We start from the raw sequence: 14,876 nt of genomic DNA on the forward strand, positions 1-14,876 counted from the left end.
AAAATCCTTGCTACACACAGAACACTTGTAAGGCTTCTCATCTGAGTGAGTTCCTTCATGTCTTTTCATTGATGAGGAAGTTCTAAAATCCTTGTTGCAAACAGAGCACCTGTGCGGTCTTCTTCCACTGTGTATTTTTTCATGTACATATAAATTTGAGCATTGACCAAAAACCTTGCCACAAATAAAACACTTGTACGGCTTCTCACCTGTGTGAATTCTTTCATGTACTTTCATTGACGAGTAAACTTGAAAAACCTTGCTGCACACAGAACACTTGTACGGCTTCTCACCTCTGTGAATTCTTTCATGTATTTTCAATGATGAAGATGTTGGAAAATCCTTACTGCAAACAGAGCACTCGTGGAATTCATCACGTTTGTCATTTTCTCCACTTTCTGTTTTTAGGATAAGGGAGGAAGTTCTCCCAGAACTTAAAATCTCCACCTCCTTTTTTGGTTGAGGATCATTGTTCAGGGGATTTTCACCTGTGTGATTTCTTTGATGGAGATTTAAAGATGACGAAAGAGTAAATGATTTGTCGCACACAGAAAACTTGTATGATCTCCCACTTCCTTGGATGTTGTTGAATGTCTCTGCACAACTTTTGCAACTGCGGTTGTAAGACGCAATGCCAAACTTGTCATTTTCATCACAAATGGTCAGAGTCATGTGTGGATTGAAAACTTCTGGGTGAAACAACTTGGAACAGTTGGAACAAGAAATCAGTTTCATTTGTTTCTCTGTGAAGACAAATCACAAAAAGCATAAAAATTCAAATCATCTTTGAAAAGTATGGGATAATTGGCAAATATTTCACACAAATTACACTTGAGAAAACACAAACTACATTATCAAACATTATTCTGGAAAATTTATTCAATCAAAAGTGTGGCTCCATCCAACAAAGGGTTAACACTCGAAACGTCAGCTCCTTGCTTTTCACGGCAGTTACCAAACTTCAATGAACATTGTGTTGAATTCAGAATGCTTCGGTCTACCCGTCTGCCGACAAGGAATGATCGTCTCTCTCGGTAGAGCTCTAGCTTCTCCAATTTCCAGAAAAGAGGGGTGAAACAACTGAAACAACCAACTGTCGAGGGGGAATAAGAATTCAGTGCTCTGAAAAAGGTTTTTTTTAACAGCGAGAAGAAGTAAGGGGAAGACAAGCCTGATGTAGAATTTATTGTCTCGTTGCACTTACCTTTGGAAGCTTACATGGAAAATTAACCCTTTCATGGAGACACCATCGGGAATGGTGACACCAACAAAGTTGTCAAAAATAAACTTCTTTCAAAATAGCACAAGCTTAATCCAAGAAGTACATATGAGAGTTGGATGGTTTATCCTTTCAGAGAAGTACTGTAAGTGTTTTGGTCTTCCTGGGGTAAAACTCATGCTTCAGGTGTGGGAGCATTTTTTGATCTTCTGCAGGTTATCTGTGAGAGATGTAACCACCGTTTTTCATGCAATGGGCTAAAGTGTTTTCTGAGGTACCTGAAATTTTTGGGCTGAGGCTGAGGTACGTGAAATGCTAAGAAAGGTTTCCAGAGAAAATCAAAACAGCAATCAGGAATGGAATCTAGAATGCAGTCAAAGCACAAACTAGTGTCCAATAGGAGAGACAGAAATGGTGAGATGAGATTGAGCATGAATGGTGTGATGCACAACTCAAGCTTAGCTGGGAGAGGCTACCAATGATTCAAAATATGTTCCAGGTTTATCGTTCCGGGAAAAGTTCCAGGTTTATCACATTGTGGTGAAGGAAACATCAGATAGTAGATGTTTTAAGATAGTTATGGAACTGATTTGGAGAACGCACTTCCACAGCAAGTTATCCAAACACGGTGCAGGTGAGTGCAACATTGTGGACCTCGATCAGAGGATTTTGAATTATTTTTGGGCAATTGATACGGAGTGATGCTCCAAGTCCCACGTGGCAACACGCCTCTCGTTTCACATGTTTAGATAGTCACAAACTTGTCGTTCAAACCTTTCAAGTCCCAGTCATGTCACTCGATTTATTTCCAATGCTATTTCAAAGGTGTACATTAATAAAGCAGAGACTCTTCAAACTTGGCTTAATTTGTCCAATCAATCCTGAGCAAAGGCCAGAAATACAAATTGCATTAAAATTCCTCTGTATTTAACACAACTAATATTCCTGTATAAATCTGGGTATTTTATAAGCAACTGATATCCATGTCCAGTGAATATAAACAAGCTCACTTGGTTGACCACAATTTAATGGATCTGTTATTCTAGAGTTTGGAACAAAAAGGTTTCATCATTGAAAAAGAACAAACAAACAAGTAAAAACCATGTGATATGTTCAATGTTCATCATGAAGTTTGGCTTACCCTCAAGCAGCTGAACAGCTTTGCTGGACTCCATGGGAAGAGAATCACGTGGTTCCTCCTTCACATGTTCATTGCTCAAAGCATCTTGAGAAGTCTCGAAATAACTTTGGAAAGTTTCCATCTCCCCCACAAGCACTTCATCTGCAAAACATTTGACAATGTATTGCTTTCCCAGGAAGGCATGTGTTAGAACCATCACTGAAGATAATTATTTTTGTTAATATTGTTGTTCTCCACACCTTTGAAAAGCGAGGGGTAATCGTCAATGAACTCGGACTCCACCTTTACTTCCACAATAAAATCTGAAAATAACAACACCCCATTCAAACTCAACTTTAAATAGTACTTCCAAATTCACGAAAATTCCCAATTCAGTTCTGGACAGCAAGTGTTTAGTTTTGGAGAAATGGACAGAATTCAGGAAATCGGTGACAGGAAACGAAAAACCAAATCTGACACAGAAATAAAAATCAGAACGAGGCAACTCACAGAAAAAAGGCAAAAATAAAGTATGCACTAAATTGTCTGATTTATTGATTGTAAACACCATGTCAAATAGAAAAAGTCCCACGTGGAATAGAAAGAATCCCACGTGGCAAAGAGACAAGTCCCACATGGCAAAGAGGCAAGTCCCACGTGGCAAAGAGGCAAGTCCCACGTGGCAAAGAGGCAAGTCCCACGTGGCAAAGAGAAAAGTCCCACGTGGCAAAGAGAAAAGTCCCACGTGGCAAAGAGAAAAGTCCCACGTGGCAAAGAGAAAAGTCCCACGTGGCAAAGAGAAAAGTCCCACGTGGCAAAGAGAAAAGTCCCACGTGGCAAAGAGAAAATTCCCACGTGGCAAAGAGAAAAGTCCCACGTGGCAAAGAGAAAAGTCCCACGTGGCAAAGAGACAAGTCCCACGTGGCAAAGAGACAAGACCCACGTGGCAAAGAGAAAAGTCCCACATAGCAAAGAGAAAAGTCCCACTTGGCAAAGAGAAAAGTCCCACATGGCAAAGATACAAGTCCCACGTTGCAAAGAGACAAGTCCGGCGTGGCAAAGAGACAAGTCCCACGTGGCAACGAGACAAGTCCCACGTGGCAAAGAGACAAGTCCCACGTGGCAAAGAGACAAGTCCCACGTGGCAAAGAGACAAGGCCCACGTGGCAAAGAGAAAAGTCCCACGTGGCAAAGAGAAAAGTCCCACGTGGCAAAGAGAAAAGTCCCACGTGGCAAAGAGAAAAGTCCCACTTGGCAAAGAGAAAGGTCCCACGTGGCAAAGAGAAAAGTCCCACTTGGCAAAGAGAAAAGTCCCACATGGCAAAGATACAAGTCCCACGTGGCAAAGAGAGAAGTCCCACGTGGCAAAGAGAAAAGTCCCACGTAGCAAAGAGAAAAGTCCCACGTGGCAAAGAGAAAAGTCCCACGTAGCAAAGAGAAAAGTCCCACGTGGCAAAGAGAAAAGTCCCACGTGGCAAAGAGAAAAGTCCCACTTGGCAAAGAGAAAAGTCCCACATGGCAAAGATACAAGTCCCACGTGGCAAAGGGACAATTCTTACGTGGCAAAGGGACAATTCTTACGTGGCAAAGGGACAATTCTTACGTGGCAAAGGGACAATTCTTAAGTGGCAAAGGGACAATTCTTACGTGGCAAAGGGACAATTCTTACGTGGCAAAGGGACAATTCTTACGAGGCAAAGGGACAATTCTTTCGTGGCAAAGAGGCATGTCCCACACAGCAAAGGGACAATTCTTACATGGCAAATAAGCAATTCTCACGTGGCAAAGAGACAAGTGCCACATGGCAAAGAGTCAAATCTCAAGTGGCAAAGAGAAGACGGTGTCCATGACAAGAACTTCACATCCATGAAATGAAATGGGATATTTTTCTGATTTTATTTTTTCCAAACCTCAGGAATTTTTCAAGATATCAGATTGAAACTTGCACATCATATTTGTACACATGTGTAGTATTTATGGATGAGATCTTGTCAAAATTAGTCAAAGTTCAGGTTAATTGCCATTCAAAACATGTAAAACACCTATTAGGCATCAATTTGAAAATTTAACAGCCAAATTTGTGATGACATTCTGACATGTAAATACTAACGAACATGTAACATTCTATCATGTAACATGCCAAATTTCCCAAATTACAAAAATTGCCGTTTCCATGGCAACATGCTTATTTGGATTTTGCAAGTATTGTGCTCTGGAAAATATATTTTTTACTTGGCAAAATAAAATAATTTTTTGACAAGTATGTTGATCACTCTGCTTTGTGTGTGTGTGTGTGTGTGTGTGTGTGTGTGTGTGTGTGTGTGTGTGTGTGTGTGTGTGTGTGTGTGTGTGTCTGTTTGTGTATGTTTGCGTGTGCGTGTTTGTGCGAGTGTTTGTGTGTTTGTTTGTGTGTTTGTTTGTGTGTTTGTTTATTTGTGTGTTTGTTTGTTTGTGTGTTTGTTTGTTTGTGTGTTTGTTTGTTTGTGTGTTTGTTTGTTCGCTCACTGATACTTGCCGACATGTCACAATTTTAAACCGATCTTCACGAAACTTCACCAAATGCTAGAGCTGGTGGTTCGACAAAATCATATTTATTTTTGAGGTCAAAAGGTCAACATAGGCCAAAAGGTCAATCACTTTTTTCGAACTTCTAAAATCCTCAATTTTCATCCGATTGACTTGAAATTTGAATAGGATTTTCATATCAGCTTACTGAAACCAACCACCAACTATTTGTGAGGTGAAAATGATGCTCTCCCGAGTGTCATTCTACTTTGTTCTCTTTTGCCAAGTGTCGCTCTTTGAGTGATTTTTCAATTATTTGTTTGTCGGTCTGTGAACAGGATATCTTCATGTTGTGGACGGATTCGGACAAAATTTGGTGGACAGGTTGGTTGTGTGACAAAGAAGAAGTGATTACATTTTGCTGAATATTTGAATCCGGATCAGGGAATTTTTAGTGAATCTTCATCATTGAGTGATAGGGCCAAAATGATATATAGCCTGATATTTCAAAAAGTTGTGGACGACTTATGACAAAACCAGGTGGATGAGTTGATTGGACAACAAGAACAGGCCGATTACATTTTGGTTCAGGTCCAAATCCAGATCTGGCGCATAAGATTTGACAAAAGGTAAAACGTTAGCCTGGCAGAGGTATATGCTCCACCAAGGGCCGTTCTCGTTTCACATGTTTAGATCGTCACAAACTTTTCTTTCAAACCTGTCAAGTCCCAGTAATTTCACTTGATTTGATATTTCCAATGCTATTTCCAAAGTGGATTTTAGTGAAACAAAGACTTTTGAAACGCTGTCTTTATGTGTCTGATCAATCTGGAATAAAGGCCAGAAATAAAGGCTGCTTACCGTGGAGCAGGTAAGCAGCTTTGCTGGACTCCATGGGAGGAACACCACGTGGTTCCTGCTTTACCTGCTCATTGCTAAAAGTATCACGGGACATCTGAAAATAACTTTGGAATGTTTCCATCGTCCTGAGATGAGCTTCACCTGGAAAGCATTCGACAATTTGTTTCTTAAACAGAGGCATTTGTGTGATTAAAACTATCATTATTATTTTTATAACTATTGTTCTTCGGATCTTTGACAAGTGAGGTGTAATCATCGATGAATTTAGACTCCACTTTCACAATAAAATCTGAAAATAAAAACATCCAATTCACAATCAACTTTAAATAGTTTTTATAAAGAACAGTAAATGTATTTAAACAGTCCTCACCTGCATCGAAAAACCTTTACCACCCCCATCAGTCTGTCATTACGTGGTGCTGACGTTCACAAGCAACAAAAAATAAATAAATACACTCAGCACCAAAACTGAGAAAAGGTGTCGAGGTGATGATAACAAAGATAAAGGAGGGAGTAGTTTTGTAGAATCTGAGGGAAGAGGAGGAAACAAAAGCACGTCTCTTAAAATCATCCATTAACGAATCTGCGCTCAGGAATCGAAATCACCGGCTCAGGAGATCGACAATATCTTGTACGAGGGAACCCGATCAGGACATCGACACGATCTTGTACGAGTGAACCCTATTCGTACATCGACACGATCTTGTACGAGGGAACCCGATCAGGACATCGACACGATCTTGTACGAGGGAACCCGATCAGGACATCGACACGATCTTGTACGAGTGAACCCGATCAGGACATCGACACCATCTTGTACGAGTGAACCCTCCCCGTACATGGTGTGATTCCCCATGTAAATGTATTTAAACAGTAAACATCACGCACCGTGTCCGGACTTGTTCTCCTCAGGTCGAGCGATCCTGAACCTGCAGTCCGAGTGAGAATCTTCAGGACCGACCAAGTTCCTTCCATCGGAGAAACTCGAGGATCCCGGAGGGTTCAACCTGTTATCCTCACCGGAGAGATCTCCATTCATGGCGAACAGTACAGTGAAGTAAAGAGTACAGTGTGGTACAATCCCTCACAATACACACAACAATGTGAGTGAAGACAGTGAGTTCACTTCACCGTTCCGGAAAATAATTAATCCATCGATTCAAATCCGCTGATTCGTCAGAAATATTCGGGTGTTGTTTAATTCCAATCCGCAGATTCGCCACAGATGCTACATTCGCCACATTTCGTCACAAATATTCGGGTTTTGGTTTGAAAAACGAACAGAAATTCCTGATCGAACCCCAACCGAGGAAACACAGCTCGTATTTGAATCTTGAACTTTAAAATTGGACAATAAGAGATTTCCGACTGTTCTCCATCAAAATGTTTTCTGCAGTGATTCATTCATTTTTATCTCACCTGGCATGGAGTGCAGGGGAGATTCTGGGATGACGCGTCATCCGTCAGTCAGTTACGCCATCATAACGTGCATCAGTCACTCCGCTTTACTCACTCCTTCAGTCAGTCGTCAGTCACCGAGTCACTCCATCAATCAATCTGCATCAGTCAGTCACTCAGTCAGTTGCCCCGTCAATCCCACCGTCCATCAGTCAATACGTGTCAGTCAGTCACAGTCAGTATGTGTCAGGCAGACAGTCACCACGCATCAGTCCGTCTGCGTCAATCACTCAGTCAGTCCGTTTACATTTACAACTTCTCCAAAACTGCTGACAAGATTGTGACCAAACTTGGCCAAACTGATATTTTGTATCTTGGAACTTCCATTTGTTCACGACATTTTTTTTTCGAGGCTCGTGAAAGAGCTAATATTAATCACAAACAAAAAAAATCAAACACACACCGAAAACATATAATAAGGGGAGCCATAGACAAGAAGGGGAGAGAGGGGGAAGCACACAAACACAACATTTGAACGCAGGGACATCGGGAGATCTGTGGGAGGGTGGGGGCTTGGGGTTGAGGAGGCATGGGAAAGGGGGGAGGAGGTGGGACGAGGAGGCGTGGGAAGGGGGGAGGAGGAGGGGTGGGAAGGGGAGGTGGGAGGAGGTGTGGGAAGGGGGAGGGTGGGAGGAGGCGTGGGAAGGGCGGGGAGAAGTGTACAGCACGTGGACACTGCGAGGACTTCCAGGAGAGAAGTTGGAATTTAAAAAAAGTGGATCCACGGTGAATTGACGGGGGCAGAAAAGATCAAGGTTTTGGATGAGGGATTATAAGAGATGGTGGTGAACAGCTGTTTCAAAGACCTGGAGGGACGAGTGGGATTGAAGAGAGTGAGGGAGTTTGTTCCAGAGGTGTGAGAAAAGAGGAATGAAAGAGTGAAGGTGAGCAGAGAGTCCTGATTTTGGCAGTTTAACCATAAGAGGGTTGCTGGCAGATCTTGTGCGACCTGCAGGAATATTTGGGGGACAGAGCACAGAAAGAGCTGGGGGAGCAAGGCCGTAGAGCAGTCGGTAGAAGACAGAAAGACCACCAACCTGCCTGCGGTGAGTGAGTGAAAGGCCCTCGGAGTTAGCTTCATCGCGGAAGATTCCAATGATTCTGAAAGCTTTGGTTTCAACAACGTGAAGACGAGCTAGGTGTGAGGCAGGAGCACCGGCCCAAAGGGGAGAACAGTATTCCATTGAGCTGCGGATGAAAGCCTTGTATGTGGTGAGGAGCTCAGGTGTACGAAGAAAGGACTTCGCACGATGGAGGATGCCCAGTCGGCGCCTGCCTTTTGAGGCCAGCTTGAAAATGTGGTTTTCCCAGGAAATATCATGGCAGATAGTGAGACCCAAAAGCTTGAGTGACAGAACTTCTTGGACAGGAGAGTTGAGAAAGTAGATGGGAGCGTTGTCCAGTCGGTCTTTTCGGAGAGACATAGTAATAGTGTGAGATTTGTCAGGATTGAAAGACATGTTCCACTTGTTTGACCAGTCTGTGATTTTGTCCAGGTCTGCAGAGTGTGAGGAGGCTGCAGACTGCCGATCTGACGGTTGAGATATGGAGCTTGATGAAGACCAGAAAAAGCACAGGGGCCAGAACACTGCCTTGGGGAACTCCATCCTGAACAGGAAAGGGAGATGAGAGAAACCCATTCAGGGCCACACGTTGACTACGACCAGAGAGGAAGTCCGCAAGCCATGCGTGGAGATTTCCATGGATACCATAGGAGTAGAGTTTGGTGAGCAGAGCAGGGTGCCATACCGTATCGAAGGCACGTGATATGTCAAGGGAGACAGCTCTGATTTCCTGTTTGGCATTGAGGACCTCCATCCATTGTTGAGACAGCAGAAGCAGCATGTCCAGAGTAGAATGACCTGGTCTGAATCCAAATTGATGATCAGAGATCAAGCCATTGGAGAAGAGGAAGGATTTGATATCCAAAGCAATGATGGATTCCATGACTTTGCTGATAAATTGGGAGCTGGCTGATCGGTCTGTCGTTGCAAGGATCTGTTGTTGCACCTTTTTTCTGCAAAGCGGCAATGTTTGCTGATTTCCAAGATGCTGGCAGTGACCTTGAGCAAAGAGAAGGTGAAGAGAACAGAGAGAGGGTGAGATAGAGCGGCAGAGCAGGATTTTTGGACCCGTGGGCTGATGCCGTCAGGTCCAGTTGCAGAATCAGAGTCGAGGTGTGACAAAAACTTCTCCACCTTGTCAGGAGAGAACGACCCAGAGTCCAGGATCAGCTGGGTATGACTGGGTAAGGTGGGTACAGAGAGAGATGGGTTTGGGACACAAGACTTTGAGGCAAACACAGAGTTGAGGCATTCGGCTTTGTCCCGTGTGGTGTCAACTGTGTAGCCATTTGAGGTTAGGGAGGGGATGGAGGGGGAACAAACACCAGAAACAGATTTGACCAGACGCCACCAGGATTTGGAGGAAGGAGACAGGTTTGAGAGATCATTCTTGAGTGTGGAGAGATAGTGCTTCCTGGCACTCCTGAGGATACACACGCACTTGTTCCGAGCTTGGTGGAAGGAACTGAGATTGCCTTCAGTTGGATTTGCATTCCAAGAGGCAAAGGCAAGTTGTTTCAGAGCAAGTGCCTCACCACATGATTCAGTGTACCATGGACAGGAGTAAGGGTATGACAACTGAAGACGAGATGGGATAAATCTGTGCATGAGAGAGAGCAATTTACTTTGGAAGAATTCCCAGGAAGAGTTGATGTCAGAGGCAGGAGAGATGGGAGACCAGGAAGAGATATTAAGGAATCAGAGACATCTTGAAGGAGGAAACTTTCTGTTAAGCAGATCAAGTCTGGACTGTCAGAAGCAACCTGAATGGAGAGATCAATCAGGTTTGAGCGAAGGCCCCAGATATTTGAGGTCCATACCATTAATGAAGATGGAGGGGAGCATCGGGTGCAGGACAAGGGAGGGGAGGGGTGGGGTCAGATGAAGGATGAGAGGGGGAGGTAGGGAGAGCTGTTGATAGTGTGTCAGAGATTGCAAAAGAGTTACAAGAAAGGGAAGGATGAGGAGGACAAAAGGTTTGATGGTGATGGGATGAGGCACAGTGAGGGGTTGTTTGAGGAGGGGCAGAGGAAAGTAGAAGGATGGAGGAGGTGGAGGTATGAGACAGAAGTGAGACAAAGTGGGGAGAATGCAGCTTTGAGGGGAAGGGGGAAGAATTGGAGAAAGATGATCGGGGGGGGGGGGGGTTTAGTGGGGAGGGAGATTTTAAGGGGAAGGGTTGGGGGACGAGTTTTAAATGGGAGGGGTAGGGGAGGAGTTTGAAGAGGAGGAGTGAGGTGGAGTTTTTAAGGGGAGGGGCGAGGGGGAGTTTTGAAGTGGAGGGGGGAGGCGGGAGTTTTGAAGAGGAGGGGAAAAGTGGGAGATTTGGAGGGGAGGCATGAGTGGGGTGTTTAGGAGGGGAGGTCCGGGGAGGGGAAATTGAAAGGGAGGAGGGAGTTTAGGAGAGGAGGTGCGAGGAGGGAGTTTAGGACGGGAGGTGTGAGGAGGAAGTTTAGGAGGGGAGATGTGAGGAGGAAGTTTAGGAGGGGAGGTGTGAGGGGGGAGTTTTGGAGGGGAGGTGTGTGGGGGGAGTTTAGAAAGTGGATGATTAATGAAAAACGAACATTTATAACAAATTGGGTTTATTGTGATTTACAAGTCAGAGATCCGTTTAAAAACGATAGAGGAGGGGTGGAATGAAGGTGAGTTTGGAGCATGTAGGGAGGAAGAATTGTAAGAGATTGAATATTTTTTTGAAGTGGAATGAATTTAAGAGAAAATTGAACAAAAAGACTTTAAAATAGGAAGAAAAACAGCGTGTTGTGATATACCACTGAATAAAACATTGCAGGGGAAAGTTTAAACATATTTAAATAATATTTAAACAAAACCGTGAAAAACAATGTTATATTCACAAAAAGGTTTTCTTCAACAAAAGACATGAACAAAAAAAAAATCGGGGTATGGGTGATTTAAGGGGGTCAAAGTAGGTCCAGCACCAGTAGTACATGCTTAACTTGATGTCAGTATAACAAACGAATCACAATACCACAGCAGATGAACAGGTTAGGAGTAATTACTGCAGCATTGACGCTGCAGGACACAACTCGAGAAGCGCCACAACCACCGGAACTCCCCAAACGGGACTCGCACAACCAGAACTCCCCCACTGAGGGTGATGAATATATAATGGGGATGAGGTTTGATCTCTCAAAATAGAACTACACACATAAATTTGATGAAACATGATCACAACCTTCATCACCCATGATATACCAATGTTTGGTCACAGCATTTATAAAAATGGGGGTTCTTGATGGGTCTCCGGGTAGGGAGGGCCCCCCCCAACCCCCCACCCCCTCCAAAATCGTTTTTTTGTTTGTTTGTTTGTTTGTTAAAAGTCTTATGATCATGTTAATATGATTCTACATGCTGCCCTGACTTCTAGCAACTATTGAAATTGGCTTAAAATACCTTTACTCAGTGCAGTGTACTATTTATTCGACCAGGTGAGCACCCAGGTGTATTGCCACTATTTTTATTAGCACGAGCAGGTAACCTGTCTCCAACGGTTTCGTGGATGTCTCACCTGAAATGAGCAATTTTGAGTGCGTTGGTCGAAACGGGAATTTAACGTAAAGTGATGACGTGGATCGTGACACGTGCATCAGTTCCCTGAGGTAGACCTCATAGTGTTCTCAATCCATCGGATCACACACCGCTTCTGGGAACAGCTCGAGTTTATTCGGAGCTCACACAAAACACAAAGGATCCATTGTAATCAGAGTGTGAAGAGGAAGAACATGTGAGAGACCAAGGCACAACTGAGCATACGTGGAACAGCGTCAGATGACGTCACGTCCTGAACAGAAAAACAACAACAACCAATACTGGTGTGGCCATTTTCCTTCCTTGAAAAAAAACAGCTTCTCTTTGCCAACTTACATTTTTCGCTGACGAGTAAAAGTGAAAATCCACATACGATATATCAAGATGTAGAAGAAATGCAAAATATTGGGAATAAACAACAACAAAATTAAGTGAAAGTATTAAACACTGTATTGCTGGGTAGTGTAGCAGCATAGCAAACCTGTTGTGCATTTTGTGATACAAGCACCAAATTTGGCACAAATGTACATTAATATGTTGCGAACATTTTCAGATATTGGGCCACTTGAAATTCTCTCTTTATGTCCGCCATATTGGATTTCAAAATGGCCGCCACTTGAAATCTACATTTGCTATTATCTCTGGACGTAATGCAGCTATTGACTTGATTCTGGTATCTAAATGTATGTTTTTGGGGGCAAGGAATCCAATGGTACCAATTTCAACTTAATATTATCTATCACAGTCTGTTATATAATTTTATTTGGAAATTATCTAGGCAAATATTGGATTCAACACAATACTTTGAAAATAATGTCTTAGTTCTGTAAATATCTTAGGTATAATACTGACATGCTACATGGTCTAGTATTTGAGGCTAGGTGTACTGGTATCTGAGGCTAGGTATATACCGGTACTGAAGATACGTGTACATAAACAGTGTCATGTTAACAAGTTCAGCATTGCCACAAGTACATGTATGTTGTTGACTCATCGTCATGTGCAGTCCCCTTCACACACACAGAGGGCTGTGCACTGAAGGGCAGCCTTTTTGCACTTGCAGCGCCTCACACACCCTTTCTTGCACTTGCAAGAAACCAGCTCAATGCAGCTGTGAGCTGCCTCAGTTAGCCTGGTCCAGTAAGGTGTGTACTGTCCTTCTCCAGTCCTTGACCAACCCCAGTTGGTTGGTGGAGGGAGCTCTGGTGCTGGCAGCAGTATCTGACCCCACACATGTCCACCTTGATACACTGCCCTCTTGACATGTTCCTCCAGAGCTGCCTTCGTTGGAGGGATGAGCTGCACATTGTTCTTCCTTGCGAAGAGTTTCCTCCTGGCCTTGTCAATGTCTGTGCATTTGCTGGTTCGATCATACAACAGGATCACGAACCTCTCGATGATGCGCATTGCATCGTCTGGTATGTCACAAGGTGCAGAGGACAGCAGCAGCAGCGCCTCAGTGAGTTCTGGCAGTACCGTCCAGACTGCCCACGCAGTGTTCTTGCCATGTCTATGAAAACTAGACACAGTGTCGCATCCAGTTAGAGCGTGGAACATTGGCAGTGCACGAGCCTTCTCTCGTCCCAATCCAGCTGCTATTTCGTGTGCTGCTAGGTATCGGAAACTCTGGCCTGTTCCGAATGCCAGCCACAGTTTGTCTTCTGGTTGCAACTCCTGTGCCAGGGACACTGCCAGCACCACAACATCGGTGTCTACAGTCCGGATGAGTATTGCATGGTGTCCATGCTGGACTGCGTGAGATGCATGCAGCAACATCCGACTGTCAGCCTCTTCATGGTTACATGGGGCGAGTGAGGTCAGATCTGGCAGTAGTGGCTTGCTGAGCACTGCCTCTCCATCAGTAATGACGAGTTGCTTGTCCTCCTGGTCAAACCATTCCATGAGAGCTGCTGAGAGGAACCTGAACAGCTCGGTCTTGTTGCTGTCCACTCGTAGGAAGTTCTGCCAGTTTCCTGGTATGGCTGCGGCAGCCACCACACGTCTCCGCACACCTTGTCCCCGCTTTGCACGTGTACTACCTTTCAGTGAATCAGCAAGGTAAGTATCCCAGACCAGATCCAGGCGTGACACTGTTTGCAGCTTCGTGGACATATATGGGATGAAGATCTGTTGTGCATACTCTTCAAAGGTCTTTGATGCAGCCGGCTTCAGCATCTGGACGATGGCTGCTCCATCAAGCACAATACAGGTCGTGACAGGAGTCTCTGTCTTTGCGTCGGAGACTTCTTCCAAGCATGTGAGGAGATCACTCTTGGTACCAGTGCAGAGGCTTCCACCATCAGACAATGCAGGAGGACATGCCTGATTCTCGTGACAAAAGAACTCCTCAAGCTTTCCATCCCTCGTCTGGCAGCCAATGTACAGGCGTGCGAAGAGTTCACGGTCATTCTTGATGGAGGGGAGCTGTTGCTGACCTTTGCTCTGGCTGCTTGGAGTGGAAGTGCTGAACACCTTCAGCTTGTTACGAGGAATGGGTGCGTCCACTGCCTTTGTTCTGTCCAACAGACACTCTCTGGTGAAAGCCTCGAACTGCTCTTGGCCAATCATCTTGGCATTCATCACGTTCTCCACAGCAGCAGGATCTGCGATCTCCTTTGTGTCCAGTTTGACTACATCCTGACTCTCCTCCTCGAATGGGTTGCCCATCTCCTCTATGACACCGACGAGAGAGCGAACATCTTTCACAAATGAGGCCTGTACACTTGGCGTCTGATCATGATGACGTGTGTCTGCTGTTTGCCGTCTCCAGTGTTGGTTCCCATCCTGGAATTCTTCGATCACCCTGGCAACTTCTGGTCCCGCAACCATCCAGCGACGTAGGGCACTAGGGTTGTCAGTGAGCCCAACTGCTCCACCGTCTCCTTTGATGCAGGCATTATTCTGCTCATGTGCCTGGTCAATCGGGATTGAAGAGAACACCCTCTGTGTTTTCTGAACGGTGAAGTGGCTTTCCCTGAATTTCCTGGCTACATCTGGGTGTTTGATGGTGAGTTCGGCCATGTCCTTCAGGTGCACTGGTATCCACCTAGCATAGTGGGTGTGATCCAGTGCATGGAACCAGGGGACCAGCTCTGTCAGA

The 14,876-nt window shown here is 44.6% G+C and overlaps 1 protein-coding gene across 1 annotated transcript; it reads right to left on the reverse strand.

The window, feature by feature from the left end:
* Positions 1–2,007: 2,007 nt before the first annotated feature.
* Positions 2,008–6,826, reverse strand: LOC144892319 (uncharacterized). The gene is made up of 4 exons (XM_078778226.1): positions 6,594–6,826; positions 5,706–5,846; positions 2,600–2,662; positions 2,008–2,501 (listed from the first exon to the last, which is right to left on the reverse strand). The coding sequence occupies exons 1-4, from the start codon at positions 6,742–6,744 to the stop codon at positions 2,257–2,259; spliced, it is 600 nt and encodes a 199-aa protein (XP_078634352.1). The 5' UTR covers positions 6,745–6,826; the 3' UTR covers positions 2,008–2,256.
* Between the last annotated feature and the right edge of the window lie 8,050 nt (positions 6,827–14,876).

Source organism: Myxine glutinosa, chromosome 5 (assembly GCF_964187855.1).
Source record: "Myxine glutinosa chromosome 5, kmMyxGlut1.1, whole genome shotgun sequence".
NCBI lineage: Eukaryota > Metazoa > Chordata > Myxini > Myxiniformes > Myxinidae > Myxine > Myxine glutinosa.